Source organism: Gobio gobio (assembly GCF_949357685.1).
Source record: "Gobio gobio genome assembly, chromosome: 7".
Lineage (NCBI taxonomy): Eukaryota > Metazoa > Chordata > Actinopteri > Cypriniformes > Gobionidae > Gobio > Gobio gobio.
The window spans coordinates 40,136,175-40,153,905 of NC_137103.1; the positions used below are offsets into that span (position 1 = coordinate 40,136,175).

A 17,731-nucleotide genomic window follows, 5' to 3' on the forward strand; every position below is an offset into this window, starting at 1 on the left:
ATGAAACAGCAGCAGCCGCCATGCGAGGGGAGCTGTGCTGTTCGTCGACGAACAACACGGGCGATGGCGAGGCACGCGGGGACATGCCCGGCGTGTGCTCGTCAGAGCGCTCCGGTGGCCTCTGGTCGCGACGTTTTTTCTTCCGTGGCTCGAGAGGCTGGGAGCAAGGGACGGGATCCGAGTCGAAGCTGGCGAGCCGAGCCCAAAGGGTCTGCAGCGTCAGCTCGTCGCACTCAGGGCAGCCGCCCTGGTTGAGTGCAGCCTGCGTGTGGTCTCGTCCGAGACATCACATGCAGATGATGTGCACGAGGCACAGGAACGAGACATTTGAAACAACGTCTCGGCTCTTTTTTGAATGTGTAAAACACAGTAAGGTATGAAAGGATATAGTGCCGGATGGCGCAGCTGGAAGGCAGGCTGAAGGCGGAGAATCCGACGTCCTCAGGCTGCAGTGTTCCGCTGGGTGCGTGTCGACGGCAGGCTTCGATCCAGAGCTCAATGATTGCAAGTCGCTGAAGAAGAATTAGAATCTGAATAACCTTGCGAGAGTGGGTCTTATATACCCTTGGCTATGCAAATTCTGTTGCCCCTTGTGGCGGGAATTTGGAAGGACCTGATTGGTCCGTCCCGCCCCACGGTCTCGCTATAGGTTGCTGCAGTTGCAGCGGCACAGCCAATCAGCACGCAACTGCTTCCTGCTGAGAGTTGTGCAGCTGCACTGCGTATAAAAGGTATTTTTGGATAAAAATTTGCTTCAATATCTCGAGGAAAGGAATTCCCCCATAGCGTTTTAGCAAAACGCAATACGAGAGTACTCTCGTAAGGGAACAGCTTTAACCACTGTATAAAACACAGAACTGTCAAAGAGTTTTTTCTCTTATAAACAGCCACAATATTTCAATATGGAACTCAATTCATTTTCAGATTTCTGACTCAGACTAAGCAAATCAAATATTTTGATTATATTTGTGTTAGTCATGCATTTAGCCTGTATGTAGAATGTCAGGGGGCCACAAGATTACTTTACTTTTACAATTATTGAATTGTTTGTATTCACCAATTTCACAATTCCTGTCATTTCGCCCTATATTTTTTTTATTTACATACATTTATATAAAATATTTTGTATTAGGCTATTTGTATTTATTTGATGCGTTATGCATCGATTTTTGTTAACATCCGATATAGATAGATAACTTAAAAATATAGATAGATAACTTTACTTGACAATACAGTTACATTTGCTTGTCTTATCCTACTAGATTGTTTTGTTGTTGTTATTATAAGCATAGCTGCTTTGTTGGTTTTAGCATGGTTAGATATTCTAGTGGAAAACAGACCAGGGGCTCAAAGATCAGGGGCTTAAGCCGATTGAGCAAATTAATTTGCAGTGTATGTATTATATACCCCATGAGAACACAGCAGAGCAGATTGTGTAGTCGGTGAATGGAGACCCTCTGGACTGCCTGCCGTAGAGATGGAGCGAAGTTTTCAAGGCGAGGGTTTCCGACGCCATTGTGACGTCAGCGGCGCCTCTTTATTCGCCACCGTCGCCGACCGCAGCAGCCGCAACAAATGAACATCCCTGAAAATCGTCTGATACTTTGTAATTGCAGTGAAACTTCGAGCATGTGTCTTCAAAACGCGTTTTTGTTCCGCGAGTGCGTGAGAAACCCCAGCATCTTGCAGGAGGCGATAAAGTTTTTGGATTAAAGTTAGTCGCCGCTCACTAACAAAGCCGCCCGGGGAAAGTTACCAACATTGCACTATAGCGGGATATCGCCTGGCCTGGGGAGCTGGTACGTTATCCAAGCATCTATAATTTCATTGGGATAAACTATGCATTTTGAATCTAAAAAATCATGAGCACATTTTGTGTAATGCAAAATATCGCTGTTGTTGGAAATTTGAGAAAGAAATCTACTTGCGCTTCACTCTCTCCGCTAACTGATCACATTGCTGTGGTGTGGTTGTTCATTGAATGGGCATCATGGTGAACGATTTATTGAAGAGGCATGCCAGAGACAGACAGATCCGCATGCACTGGCCCCAAACGCATTAAGATACTTAAGTCACACTTAAACTGTAAACAACTTAAAAATATAATATATTTTATTGTTTGATATTTTGTTAATCAATGCAGTCATTGATATGAGCAGTGTGTCCAACAATTTTTTTTGTTTATTTGATGTTGTCGTCGTCATTAGTTTTATATAGCCTAATAATTTCTGATAATCTTAAATCTCAGTTTTGTAAACGTAGCCTACTACTGCCGTCTACAGTAACCTTATGTAAAGCCTAAATACATGTAAAACTTGCATGTATTATTTTCATAATAGTACACAAAATATGCAATATTGTGTGCATATAGTTGAATAAATGTGATGCTCTCTGAATTCTGCACTGCACAGCTCAGTTGTATAATGATTTCTGATTATCTTAAATCGAATTATTGTAAACTTGTTATTTTTAGTCAGCTGTCTGCAGTAAGCCTGCCTGCTAACCTGATGTAAAAGTTTCATATTTTGTGCACAGTTGACTTGTTTCATTCACATCCTGTGATTCAAAATTGGTAGGAGTCTTATTTATACTTTAAAATCTGAGATCAAATGGTCACTGAATTCTTCACAGCACAGCTCAGTTCTTAACAAACAGCACATTGTGACATTGTGAGTGCGCATAATCCACATTTGTACAATGTTTTGTACAATTAAAATCAGCTTGCTTTGTAATGCTTTACACAGTACACCCTTGAATAAACCCTCCACAGCAGATTATATCTCAAGTTCCAGGCAGCTTTAACCAGACTGCTTTTTCTCTCATTTGTTGTAGTTTGTCAACATGTCTGCCCAGTCCTGGGTAGCCAGCAGCCTCCCATAATGAACAGCTCTAAGAATGGGACAGCGGTGGCCAACTCCACTAATGGCCTGGACGACGGTGGGCTCGTGGTCTTGGAATCTGTCTCTATCATCATCATAGCCATATTGGCATGTTTGGGGAATCTGGTCATTGTGGTGACGCTATATAAGAAGCCCTATTTGCTGACACCCAGTAACAAGTTTGTCTTCAGCCTGACTTTGTCCAATTTGCTGCTGTCTGTACTAACGCTGCCCTTTGTTGCGGCCAGTTCGGTGCGTCGGGATTGGATGTTTGGGGTGGTGTGGTGCAACTTCACAGCACTCCTCCATCTACTTGTCAGCTCATCTAGCATGCTTACACTGGGAGCCATTGCCATTGACAGGTCAGTTGTTGTGTTATCATATCATGTAGTTTGAGAATTCCTTGTGTACAAGGGTCAATAAAGGTGTTCATGTTAAGAAAGGGACCAAAATTTGGTTACATATGGTTTCAAGGAAAATTGACTCTAAAAATGCCCTGTGGTGTAACCATCAAGTAAAAAGTAATAACAAATTCTCACACCTTATACATATGAGTGTACAGATCTTTTTACATAATCTCTTAAACATAATTGTGTACATATACACCCAGGTTGAATGCAAAGGCACATTAATTGATTAAAAAAAAAAACAGTAAAGACATTTATGACATCAATATATATTACAAAAAAGGTTCTATTTATAATAAATGCTGTTCTTTTGAACTTTCTGTTCAAATAATCCTGAAAAGTTTCCACAATAATATTATGCAGCACAACTGTGTTTGACATTAATTCTAATATGCTTATTAAACAAATAAGCATATTTGAATGATTTCTGAAAGATTGTGTGACACTAAAGACTGGATAATGGCTGATAAAAATTCAGCTTTACCAGGAATTAAATAAATTACATTTTAAAATATATTATAACATTTAAATAGTAATAATATTTATACAGTATTACTGTTTTTACTGTATTTTTGATCAAATAAATGCAGCCTTGGTGAGATTGAGACTACTTTCAAAAACATTAAAACACCTTACATTTCAAAAAGGTTTCTCAGCATATGTTTTTTTTATTTTTTTTTATTAATATAAATGAATATATAATATGTAAATGAATAAAATTCATAAATATAAAAATATAAAACTCGTCAAATATAAAAAATGTCAAATTATTTCATATTTTAAAAGATTACTTGACCTTGACACAAGGTTTTGCAGGGGTCCTCTCTATGATATCATTTCCTGTATTATGTTTATTTTTTCAGCATGTTGGTGTTAGTTAGATTTGGTATTAAATATTAATGAGCAGTTTTTTTCTTTTTTCCAAAGAAATAATAGTAAAAGATTATGCCAAACTACTTATTGACCCATAAGTAAATATACTTGAATTTTCAATCACGTGTTGTATTATCTCTAATTCAAGTTAATTCAAGAACATTTCTGTAGTCAATGGCCATACTGTAATTCTTTAATTCTGCAGCACTATGACACTGAAGTCCAGTCTTGCTTGAACAGTTCCTCTGTTTTTATGAATACACATATATACACATTGAAAAACATCAGTCCTATTTAGCTCTATTAATACACACAAACCCTTGTGCCCATCTGAGAGAACTTAAGGACCATACATTATTTCTGGCAGTAAAAGAGTTAGAAAAAGACCCTCTTGTTGTTTCATTGACTAGTAATGTGCATCTCACGAGGGACTGATTGAAGTGTATCTGTTTTATATCAATGTCTAGGTACTATGCTGTATTATATCCCATGATCTACCCCATGAAAATCACGGGAAACCGAGCTGTGCTCGCCATTGTTTACGTGTGGCTCCACTCCCTGGTCGGATGCCTTCCGCCGCTTTTTGGTTGGTCAGCTTTCGAGTTTGACCGCTTCAAGTGGACCTGCACGGTGGCTTGGCACAAGGAGATCAGCTACACCGCCTTCTGGGTTACTTGGTGCTGCCTTCTGCCACTGGTGGCCATGCTGGTCTGCTATGGCATCATCTTCCGAGTGGCCCGCATCAAAGCACGCAAGGTTTACTGCGGTAGCGTGGTGGTGGCTCAGGAGGAGTCCAGCTCTCAGAAGAACGGCCGCAAGAACTCAAATACGTCCACATCTTCTAGTGGTAGCCGCAAGAGCCTGATCTACTCTGGAAGCCAATGCAAGGCGTTCGTCACCATTTTGGTGGTGCTGGGGACTTTTCTGACAACTTGGGGCCCATATGTGGTAGTTATCAGCACCGAAGCACTATGGGGTACATACAGTGTTTCTCCACAGATGGAGACGCTAGTCTCCTGGCTGTCCTTTACAAGTGCCGTGTGTCATCCGCTTATTTATGGGCTGTGGAACAAGACCGTACGTAAGGAGCTGTTGGGCATGTGCTACGGCGACCGCTACTACAGAGAGTCTTTTGTTATACGGCACCGGACCTCTCGTCTCTTTAGCATCTCTAACCGGATAACGGGTGAGCCTGCTGCTGTTATTTTTTCTCCTGGGATTCTTCATAACCTAGCGTTTGTATGGGATGTCTGAGAGTCTTTGTTGTTTAACAGATCTGGGGATGTCTCCTCACCTGACGGCCATGTTAGTTGGTGGTGGGCAGCTCCTGGGCCGTGGCAGCAGCACGGGAGACACTGGCTTCAGCTATACACAAGACTCAGGTAAACCTCACATGAGTCAAAAAGCTGTTAAAGGAATAGTTCATCCTGAAATGAAAGTTTTGTTGTAATTAATGCACCCTCATGTTGTTTCAAACCTATATGACTACTACTTTTCTTCTGTGGGACAAAAAATAAGGTATTTAGCGAAATATCCTGGGTGTTCTTTCTCATAAAATAAAAGTAAATGGAGGCAATTGCTTTCAATCTCTAAAAAAGCATGTAAGCACCATGAAAATAGTCTGTGCTACCCATGGGCTGTATTTCAAGTCATCTGAAGCCATACTAGATACATTTTCTGAGGAACAGGCCAAAATTAATGTTGCTTTTCACTGAAAATCTTCTGCTGTAGCTCTAGAATCTTAACAGGCCAAAATTAATGTTGCTTTTCACTGAAAATCTTCTGCTGTAGCTCTAGAATCTTATTCACACTTCTGCATGAACTGACATATTGCATTCAGCCAGAAGGCATGCTACAACTATTGTTAGAAATTAGAGAACTAGCACAACACCTCACACCACTTCTGAATATATTGAAACCGAATCTGATTTGAAAGCTACAACCAACTGGAAGGTTTTCAGTGAATAGCAACTTCAATTCCAGTCTGTTTGTCATAGAAAATCAAATGGCTTTAGATGACTTGAATAATAAATTAATGGTAAAAACTACTTTTATGACACTTTATCAAGTCTTTTTTGGAACTCCACATCATCCGTCATCTTTGAAGTCCAATGTATGGAAAATGAAGAAGAAGAAGAAAAAAAACTCCTTTTTCCTTTTCCATGAAAGAAATTAAAATGGATCTGGGTGAGGGATGAGTAAATTGACAAAACTGTTCATTCTTGAATAAATTATGTATTTAAAGAAGTTCGCAAAGATCATGAAAGGTTAAATATCTTTTTGGTTTTGTGATGGTACTTTTTTGTAGGGATCCACAATAAAGTTGTACCATATTCCTCTGGTTTAACAGACAAAGCTTAAACTAGTCCTAGACTAAAATGCATGTTTGAGCGGTTTTAACTGAAGCAACTTGCACCGACATATCTTAAAATATGTCACTTACCTTGTTTGGTCTCAAGATGCATACCAGTAATGTTATTTTCCGAGGCATGTTTATAAAATATACTTAAATGCCTTAATCGAACTAAGGCATAATCCTGGCTTAGTCTAAACCCTGTCTGTGAAACCATTGTCTGATATCAGAGATTTGTTTTTGTTTATTTTGTCAGTATCAGCCAATATTGTATAATCATTTGTGCATTTAGATTACCTTTGTCATCATCTAATGGTTAAGTTGATCTTTAAAAACAGTTAAATATAATCCTTAACAAATATCAAAATAAATGTTCCAATGTCACATATACATTATATTATTGTTGTGATGCCTAAATTCACTTGTAGCATGTAAAATGACCGATTTGACAGTAATTTAATTTATTTTTGATTTCTAACTCTTTTTAAACTGTTTAAACTGTATAATGTTATATTTTGACACAATGGAATATTATTTTGATATTATAATTTATAAGTATCAGCCAGAATTTTGATATCATGGCATCCTTACCTCTTTGAGTACAAGAAAACCAAACAGCAGCAACCCCCACAGCTCCGAGCAGTCGGCAGAGGTGGTTTGTTGGCTTGCAGACTGCTGTTATCAGGGTTTGCCATTTGAGGAAACACAGAGCCCATGAGTATCGCATAAAAGACAGACGGCGATGCTCAGCGGCTCTCCCACAGTGTCCAGACTGGTGTGGGTGGGTGGTGGTAAGCAGTGTTAAAACTGATATTTGATTGAAAGATGCCTGCTGTGATTTACCCGCTAGCTACAGACGTCATGCTGTTGGACTCCTACTCAGCCCACTGTGCTGCCAATAAGAGAAGAAGTTCTGTCACATTCGAGGACCAAGTGGATCAGATTCATAAAGGTATCTAACATGGTCTTATTTTAAATCTGACTAATGCAAAAATGTCTTTGTTAGTTGTCACCAGTACGAAACCAAGCACATACAGTGGGGAGAACAAGTATTTGATACACTGACGATTTTGCAGGTTTGCCCACTTACAAAGCATGTAGAAGTCTGTAATTTTGATCATAGATACTCTTCAACTGTGAGTGACGGAATCTAAAACAAAAATCCAGAAAATCCCAATGTGTGATTTTTAAGTAATGAATTTGCATTTTATTGCATGACATAAGTATTTGATGCATCAGAAAAGCAGAACTTAATATTTGGTACAGAAACCTTTGTTTGCAATTACAGAGAATTATACGTTTCCTGTAGTTCTTGACCAGGTTTGCACACACTGCAGCAGGGATTTTGGCCCACTCCTCCATACAGACTTGTAGGTTTCGGGGCTGTCGCTGGGCAATAAGGACTTTCAGCTCCCTCCAAAGATTTTCTATTGGGTTCAGGTCTGGAGACTAGCTAGGCCACTCCAGGACCTTGAGATGCTTCTTACGGAGCCACTCCTAAGTTGCCCTGGCTGTGTGTTTTGGGTCGTTGTCATGCTGGAAGACCCATCTTCAATGCACTTACTGAGGGAAGGAGGTTGTTGGCCAAGATCTCTCGATACATGGCCCCAACCATCCTCCCCTCAATACGGTGCAGTCGTCCTGTCCCCATTGCAGAAAAGCATCCCCATTGCAGAAAAGCATCCCCAAAGAATGATGTTTCCACCTCCATGCTTCATGGTTGGGATGGTGTTCTTGGGGTTGTACTCATCCTTCTTCTTACTCCAAACACGGCGAGTGGAGTTTAGAGCAAAAAGCTCTATTTTTGTCTCATCTGACCACATGACCATCTCCCATTCCTCCTCTGGATCATCCAGATGGTCATTGGCAAACTTCAGACGGGCCTGGTTATGCGCTGGCTTGAGCAGGGGGATCTTGCGTGCGTTGCAGGATTTTAATCCATGACGGCATAGTGTGTTACTAATGGTTTTCTTTTAGACTGTGGTCCCAGCTCTCTTCAGGTCATTGACTAGGTCCTGCCGTGTAGTTCTGGACTGATCCCTCACCTTCCTCATGATCATTGATGTCCCACGAGGTGAGATCTTGTATGGTGCCCCAGACCGAGGGAGACTGACCGACATCTTGAAATTCTTCCATTTTCTAATAATTGCGCCAACAGTTGTTGCCTTCTCACCAAGCTGCTTGCCTATTGTCCTGTAGCCCATCCCAGCCATGTGCAGGTCTACAATTTTATCACTGATGTCCTTACACAGCTCTCTGGTCTTGGCCATTGTGGAGAGGTTGGAGTCTGTTTGATTGAGTGTGTGGACAGGTGTCTTTTATACAGGCAACAAGTTCAAACAGGTGCAGTTAATACAGGTAATGAGTGGAGAACAGGAGGGCTTCTTAAAGAAAAACTAACAGGTCTGTGAGAGCCGGAATTCTTACTGGTTGGTAGGTGATCAAATACTTATGTCATGCAAAAAAATGCTAAATAATTATTAAAAAATCATACAATGTGATTTTCTGGATTTTTGTTTTAGATTCCGTCTCACAGTTGAAGTGTACCTATGATAAAAATTACAGACCTCTACATGCTTTGTAAGTAGGAAAACCTGCAAAATCGGCAGTGTATCAAATACTTGTACACTGTAAGTGGATCCTTGTGAATGTTTGTAGTAAAGCGAATTTTAATTGGCACCAATACAGTTGGGTTTAATCTAAATGGGGTCAGTGAGTGTTTTTAATGTTATGAAAGAAGTCTCTTATGCTCACCAGGGCTGCATTTATTTGATCGAAAATACAGTAAAACAGTTTAAAGGGGTGGTAAAACACATTCTTTCGAAGGCTTGATTGTTTTTGTGGGGTGCACTGTAACATGTGTTTATGCTTCGTTGAAAAAAAAAAAAAGCATTATTTTTCATATATTTTACCTTTTATTCTACACTGCTCTGTCCCTCCTTGTAAAAACGGTCTGATGGTTTCCGGGTTGTATGTAGCCAGTCCCTCAAAAATACGCAGTGGGCTCAGATTGGTTAGCTGGGCCAGTGTGCTGTGATTCGCTAACCGCCTAGTGCACGTTTGTTGAAAGCGTCACGCCCCTTACCTTTACCGGTAGACTGTGAGCCCGAATCAGACCCAGACAATTTTAGTGAAGATGATCGAGCAGAACCTGTTCAGTCCTCAAGAGTAAAGACTGCGGATCTATAGTGATCGCTACTGAATGGCACCGTTACTTTTGTATTTTTAGAACGATTATAGCCAAATATCTGTCGCAAGAACTATTAACCCAAAACAAACACTAAACATTGGCTTTACTATAGTAGCCAAATCAAACACAGAATCATGTTTAGCATGCCTGTAGATAAACAAGCATGTAGATAAACAATACATAAAAGCTCTAATCAAAGAATAATTTACACTAATGCCAAGTTCGCTGTTGAGATTTAAAAAAAAGTATGTAACGTTAGGTGTTTGTCGGATAACGTTAAGTATGAATGAACTTTTAACAAACTGGTTTGCACAGCCAAACAGCGTTGTCATTTGTTTACTTCCTTGCTACAACGTACAATTAACAATATGGGTCTATTAACTATTACAGGAAAACACATAGACGAAAAATATATCATGCTTACAGGTTGTGGCCCATAAACAGCTTCTGTTTTTAAATCCATCGTTCAGGACAAGCCGTTGTGCGAATTCTGTATTGAACTCGCAAAGATTGTGGAAGCTTTCCTCCGTGAAATGTGCAGCGGGAGCCGCGCGTGCCGTTGTGCTTTCACACTGGCAGTGTTTGTCTCGCGCAGCTGAACCGCGGCTCGTGTATTGCAAATACAGACGAATATTGTCCATTATGTCACATTTTCCAGTCTTCTCCTCCGACCCCGGTCTGTCTCGTGCTTTGATTTATGATGGGCAGCATATATCTGCTGCAAATGCGACCGTTTTCCCCTCTGTCTCATTCACACATGCATAAATCATGTTGTATGTTAAACGCACTGCAACGCACCCCCGTCCCTAGGAAGGCTGAACAAAGTGGACCTGCAATCCGGATGAAAATAACAGCGTTTCGTCGGCATTGCAGCAACAACACTCCAGCCTACTAACTACACAACAACGATTCCCTGCAGTAATACAAAATGGCCTCGCCCACCCCTTATTTAATATTCTCGGAGGATGGGTTTATGTAAATATTGGGGCTGGTGATGTCAGCAACCCTGGAGGAATGTCTTTAGTCCCTACCGGCCGTTTGCTGTAGTCCTTAGAAATTGATTTCTTTAAAAGCAAATATCTCCCTTTGCTTTAAACTTTGAACGTTGTAACTTTTCAGATGTTGTTTATGCTCAAACAGCAACATTACACGCTAGCTAAAGTTAGAAAAGTGAAATCATGGTTTACCACCCCTTTAAAATAACGTTTTTCTGTTTTTTAAGATATTTTAAATAGTTTTTTTTCCTGTGGTGCCAAATTATAATTTTCAGCATCATTGCTCCAGTGTCACATGATTCTTCAGAAAGCATTCTAATGTGCTGATTTGGTGCTCAAGAAACATTTCTTATCATTTATCAATGATAAAAATGTTTTTTTTATACTTTTTGTGAAAACTGTGACACATTTCTTCAGGATTCTTTAATACAAAGTTCAAAAGAACATCATTTATTGTACATTTGATTTTTGTTTTGCATTGTGTAAAAATAAACATGTAAAGTATTTTCTGAGTTTTGATCAATTTAATGCATCCTTGCAGAATAAAAGTAATTTATTTAAAAAATCTTGACCCAAGCTTTTGAACAGTATTGTTTGTGCAAGTTTACATGCACACCGCTTAGAAAATATAGTAATAGGACTTTATACGTGTTTACTTATACGTGTTGACTAATGCGATAAAGCGCTTTGCAAAGTTATATCTACATTTACATTTATGCATTTGGCAGACGCTTTTATCCAAAGCGACTTACATTGCATTCAAGGTACACATTTTTACATTTTTGCTTTCCCTGGGAATCGAACCCACGACCTTGTCGTTGCTAGCGCCATGCTCTACTGTTTGAGCCACAGGAAAGCACATATCTAGTCATTAAACTGTTAAGGCCTGGTTAATCCATTAAAATTGGTAATTTTCACACAATACATTTATGAAAATGTAGACAAAATAACGTTTGTGCATGCTTCGTTTAACTGTCTAGAACAGTAGTCCCACTTCAAAAGTTTGATTTTAAACAACTTGCATCTAAAATTTTTATGCAGAAGAAACTTCACATTTATGCTTTTCCATCTTCCCCAATAAACCTCCATTGAAAAGTCACTGCTATAAATGGGATTTTTTACAAACTGACAGAAAACACCTAATTAATTCAACAAAGCAGCATCTAAGTGTCGACTATTTTAACTTTCTTCCATTTATTTTTCTCAAGGTGACCCCTCAGTAGAACAAGTGACAGCAGACATCCATAACTCTTTGGACAGCTTTGCGTCCTCTCTGGCTATGGCTATAGAGAATGATGCCAAGCTACAACTCTTTGGGGAATGGACTCAAATTCCCACAAGTCTGTTTACGGTACGAAACACGCAGAGAGCTCCCCGTTACCTGGATGGACAGAGACTCAGAATGGAAAGCATCGATGAAGGAATAGTTAAAGATGATGATGAGGAGGAGGAGGAGCATGAGGAAAAAATAGGTGACAGTTCCATGTAGTTATTTGACTCAGTGAACTTCTTAAACAACCAGAATCATTGTAATCTTTAGCTTTTAAAGGTACAGAACGTTCAACAAACACATTGGCAAATGTTTACAAATATACAGTGATTTGTGTGTAATTTACATACTAGGTAACAAACTTATACTTGATTATTCTAGAAGTAACTGCTGCTACTTGCCTTGGTGAGACCAAAGACCTACAATGATGGCTGTACCTGTAAGGTATCAGGTACTAGAAGCCCTACTGTCACTCACCAGAATAAGTTATGTTCAAAATCATGTACAGCTCTCATATATTGTCAGGTATTTTGCCTCTTTTGGGTACTGTATGTATTATGTTTACTCTTTTCTTACAAGGAAACTGTAACCACTCTGTTTTATACTGTGTACTGGCTGTTTGTAAGAATGAATATCCTAGAGAATATCCTCTTCTCTCAACTTTTCAAGTTCATGTTTATTAATATATTCAATTATTTTAAGTGCCACAAGGTTTAAAGAAAATATACCAAATGGAGTTGTATTGATTACAATTTTAGGCCCTTAAACCTTACTCAGGCTGCATCCAAAATTGCATACTTCCTGAAAAACAGTATGTGACAAAAGTATGTCCGACTTTACAGTACTCATAAAAGAGTACCTGGATGACCTACTTCTTCCGGCAAGATTCTGAATACGATGGACACTTTACTATCCCTTGAGGCCACGGGAGAGGATTTATGAATGGCAGTGAAGCGACGTAACTGACGCTGGTTGGTCACATGATAATGACAACATGGTAAATGTAGTACGTCAAGATTACTACATGCTTTTTTGGCGGTCATGATGTAATTACTTATTCAAAATAAGTACTCAAGAAAGTATGCGATTTCGGACGTAGCCGAAGTGTTTTTTTTTAAGGCTTTGAATTGACATTGGAGAATCATGTAAAGGACAGAATTAAAGGTAGAATACCTCTTAAGATGCATATTATTTTATCTATTGTCTTATAATCTGATTAAAATGCTTAGATTAAATGCAATTGTGCGAGAAGTCAAGAACAATATTTTTGCTACGTCTACAGTGTTATTACTAAAGTCATTGGTAAAATTGCACTTGAAGATTTTACGTTGATCAGTGACTGATCACATTTGTGTTTTCACTCCGGTTAGTATACTCTGAAAATGTGTTCGATAATAAGGATTAATCATTCCTGTGGAATCTTTTTTTGCATTGCGCCAGTCATTTATATGCCAATATTAATAGGCTTTTTTGTCAATGTGGCACTGCCAAAAAGCTGCATTACTTGTTTGAAATCCACAGCACGCTTTCTTTAGTTATGATTTGTACTGTGTTATTAAATTCTTTATGCGTACGCAAGCTTTCAGTCATGTTTTGTTTAAATCACAACACATTTAATGTTTAAATGGTCCTCTGGTACATTGTTTGAAAAGGAACCGGAACTTAATTTGAAAATCTGTAGACGTTTAAAAAGATGGCTTGCATTCCTTAACAGTGCTGAATGAGGATAGCATAGAATGACATCCTAGATTTTTCATCTTAGCTTCTCCCGGCAATCACTAGTCACTTAGCAGAATGCTCGAGCCAACAGCTGCCACAACAAAAGGCCATCTGTGCCGTTAGGAGAGAGAAACACGACCTGCTAACTGATGCTAGAACCATTTGGCTGGACAGCAGTGGGTTGTATGTATAGACCGAGTCAAAAATGGTTCTCATTTTAATAAACTTTCATAAACATTCCGCAGTGTAACAATGTGCCTATTTTGGATAATGAAATATTGCAAGTAGTACCTGTACTTGGGGTTAGGCAGATGCCTGTGCAACGCAAGATTCAGTAATGACAAAAAAAAAGAGCCATTTTTATACACAACATTGTTAGAGACTAAGAGAACATGTTTTCAGCAAACTCATGTTTGACATGCATAATTCATGGTATACAAACATCCGAGTTCTTCATTTGAGGCTACAATAAGATTTCACACTTAACACAGTTCAAAGCTCAACCGTTTGATTTAACAAAATTAATATTGCACTTAAATACTCTCAAGCACCAGCCGTCTAGTCTCATCTTCTCATTTCTTACATGTCGCCTTGTTTGCATGAACTCCCCAGACGCAGTTTACTCTCATATAGAGTAATTAGTTAGAAAAGTCTCGTTAAAAAATAACAATGCCAAAAACTGAACTAATAAGGAAATACTCTATTTTGTAACTTGTACAAATCTCAAATGCTCAAGTGCACTGTAGCAAAAAACCATTCACTTTTAGCAGGAGAGCTACTGTTCATCCTCGTTCTCTTGTCCGGAGCCTTCCGAACGGTCACCCTCCACACGGTCTGAGAGGAAGATAGATTAGTGAGTTAGACACCCGTTCAAGGTTGTAAAAACAAATGGTAGTACAAGTATCCACTGGCAAACACTGCAGGTGTAAAAATCATTGCTATATGAGACTTCTTTAAAGCAGCACTAGGTAACTTTTCAACCTTTATAATATATTTTCAAGACTCTTGTGATGATACATCGACTTACAATAGGTTGAATGACACGTCTGCCATAGCCTGACGGGGTCTGTATTGTTTTTAATCGTACTTTTAAACTTCGGGTTTCGGGAAGTAACCCGAGAAAAAAAAGAACTACAAAATTCGACTGCTTTACGGCATATACGTCACTTCCACCACCACTTCCTTAAATTCGGACGTGCGAGCCCAACTATCATTTGTTTGCCGAATGTTATAGCCATGGCCGAAGCAGCACAGAAAAATAAGAAAGCAAAGGTTTTGTCGGAGGAAAGCAAAAAGAGGAAACGAGAAAGTGATCGGATTAAAGGCAGGACGAGGATCAACATTGGGCAGCGTTTGCTCGTTGGCGAGAGCTGAAGGAGGAGGGGCTACATTCTTGCAAGTAAATACGTAAGACGTACAAAATCATATTTTAGGATACCTTACATGTCTGTGATATTTGTTTATTTGTCTTGCCTCAAGCTATAATGCAAATCGATTTTTCTAATTTGCAGATTAATCTATGGTAGCTTGATATTATAATATTGACGATATATGGTTATTACCTACCACTCAAACATTGAATTGAAGTATCATATAGATTCTGTAAAACGGTAACCAATAGACAAGGCTACTATAATGACGCTGGCTTGTAAACGTGAGCATCGCGATCATTTGGCGTTTGAAAAAAAATAAAACCCATGAAATTATATTCATATGACATGCTGAAACATATGCCACTGTAACTGGGATGAAGACATTTCACACGCGACGCAAGTAGAACACCTGAATGTGAACTCCTGCAGTGTTCAGGGCTATCATGGTTGTCATGTCAATAAATGCACGTGCGATGCATCCCCTGATGTAGGATGACAGTTTACGACAGTAGTAGAGGACAATACTGTTTCCCAACTGTAGGGGGACCCCGAGAGAAAACCTACCTAGTGCTGCTTTAAAAAGATCATTAGACAAATTCTCTATGTTTGGTGTCTTTTGCTTTAATGACAGCTGAACTCAAGCTGCATGAACTCCACAAGTTTGTGTAAAAGCTTTCCTGTAGCTCAGACAGTAGAGCGTGGTGCTAGCAACGCCAAGGTCAGGGTTCGATTCCCAGGGAAAGCAAGAACTGATAAAATGGAAAGTGTGTTGAATGCAATGCAAGTCGCTTTGGATAAAAGCGTCTGCCAAAATGCATAAATGTAAAAGCTTATGATCATGTTTTCCAGTTTGATTTGAGTGATTCAAATGGTGTGAATCAGTGTGAAAAATATACAATACCATTCAAAAGTTTGGAGTCAGTAAGATTTTTTACATTTGAAAGAAATTAATACTTTTATTCAGCAAGGATGAATTAAAAGGAAGTAAAGGCTTGAAAACATAAAAAAACGCTGTTATTTTCAACTTTCTGTTCCTAAAAAATATTAAGCAAGGTTTTAAATCTTGTACATAATCAGAAATGTTTCTTGAGCACCAAACCAGCACATTAGAATGATTTCTAATGTGAAGGATCATGTGACACTGAAGACTGGAGTAATGAGTAATAATGAGAAAATTCAGCTTTGCCATCACAGAAATAAATTACATTTCATAATAAATTAAATATAAACCGTTATTTTAATTTGTAATAATATTTTGTTTTATGGTATTTTTGCAATGTTTTATGGTATTTTTGATCAAATAAATGCAGCCTTGGTGAGCATAAAAGACTTCTTTTTCAAAAACATGTAAAAATCCTACCATCTCCAAACTCTTGAACGGTATTGTAAATATTTGATTAAAGACCTAGAAATAGTGCAGAATTTTAAATAGGTCTTGCAAATTTGCTCAACTTATTAATTTTTTTTTATTTCATTTTCAAAATCTCCAAAGGCCTTTAGACCTCACTACAAATCTGCTACATTAATATATGTGAATGTGACTTGGATCAAATGAAAGTATATTAAAAAAGGAACGGGAGGAAGTTCACCTGTTCTGATGTGATTTAATGATGCCAGCATTCGGAGCATGAAAGAAGCAGGGACAGTGATCGTGTTCCTCGTCTCTTCCAGCATTAACTCATTACGAGCAATCACCTACGACACAGAAACAGATTAAATCCATATGTACATTTATATAATTGGCTACTTTACTCTTATAGTTATAGGCATAGGCATAGATATGCCAATAAAACTGCCTTTAAAAGCCTCTATTTAATAGATTTGCCTGCCTCTATAAATCAGACACAGTTCCTTAGGCTTAGCCTTAGCTCTGGTGCCCTCTACTGGGGATTTCAATTACATCTCAACGCATGCACTTTAAATACACATTTTAAAGTCTGAAGGATCAAAACTTTATTCATAGAATCAAACAGAAAACACTGTCCATACCTCATCAGCGAGGACTCTGTTAAATGATGCTGACTGTTCCAAAGGCGACCACAGCTTAATGTCATAGTCAATTCCAGATGAAGCAAGAACTGCAAAAAAACAATGTTAGACCAAATGATGTGATCCAAATCATCTAAAATAAAGCCTTTAATGGCTTGCTCAATCTATCTTTTTTTTTTGTTGCTCACTGGGGTCATAAGGGTGGGGCTGAAGGCAGTTGACCACATGGTTGTCGGCTTCCAGTAGCATCAGGTGCTCTCCTGTGTGTCTGTCCCAGATGAAGATGTGGCCACAATCCGAGCCGCTCATCACAAAGTTATTCCCCCAGAAACACGACTCCTTTATCTACAAGCACAACCAGGTAAATAAAGCCAAATGTCTGTGAATGGCTCTTTACAAAACATGATTGTTTATGTACTAGAACTAATTAAGTAAAAGCGAGTGCTTTTTGTGTACAATACGCATCAGACTGTGGACAGACACTAATACACTGCCATTGTACCATGGTCCTGGAGTTGCGGTGGCCCTTGTACATCATCTTGACAGAGGGTCTCCTGATGTTCTGAGTCTCACTCTCCTCCATCTCACGCCTTTCCTTTCTCCTGCGGAACAGCTCCTGGATGCGGGCCGCGGCGGAGCGTCTATGAAAGATTGAGCACAGAATATCGCTCATGAAATGCATC

At 39.0% G+C, this 17,731-nt stretch overlaps 2 protein-coding genes across 11 annotated transcripts in view; one reads left to right on the forward strand and one right to left on the reverse strand.

Annotated features, from left to right (window-relative positions):
* The first annotated feature begins 1,423 nt into the window (after positions 1-1,423).
* gpr161b (G protein-coupled receptor 161b) lies at positions 1,424-13,539 on the forward strand. The gene is made up of 6 exons (XM_079821692.1): positions 1,424-1,799; positions 2,833-3,241; positions 4,627-5,345; positions 5,434-5,541; positions 7,363-7,464; positions 11,906-13,539. The coding sequence occupies exons 2-6, from the start codon at positions 2,880-2,882 to the stop codon at positions 12,184-12,186; spliced, it is 1,572 nt and encodes a 523-aa protein (XP_079677818.1). The 5' UTR covers positions 1,424-1,799; positions 2,833-2,879; the 3' UTR covers positions 12,187-13,539.
* The window catches only part of dcaf6 (ddb1 and cul4 associated factor 6), a 33,665-nt gene continuing 27,046 nt past the window's right edge, over positions 11,113-17,731 (reverse strand). For 9 of the 10 annotated variants that reach the window (XM_079821690.1, XM_079821689.1, XM_079821688.1 and 6 more), the window contains 5 exons: positions 17,551-17,689; positions 17,237-17,393; positions 17,049-17,137; positions 16,649-16,754; positions 11,865-14,520 (listed from right to left, as the gene is read on the reverse strand). In XM_079821690.1, the coding sequence (XP_079677816.1) occupies positions 14,462-14,520; positions 16,649-16,754; positions 17,049-17,137; positions 17,237-17,393; positions 17,551-17,689 (550 nt within the window). In that variant the 3' untranslated portion in view covers positions 11,865-14,461. Of the gene's footprint in view, positions 14,521-16,648; positions 16,755-17,048; positions 17,138-17,236; positions 17,394-17,550; positions 17,690-17,731 lie in introns of all 10 variants that reach the window. The other variant, XM_079821682.1, reaches the window with a different exon arrangement.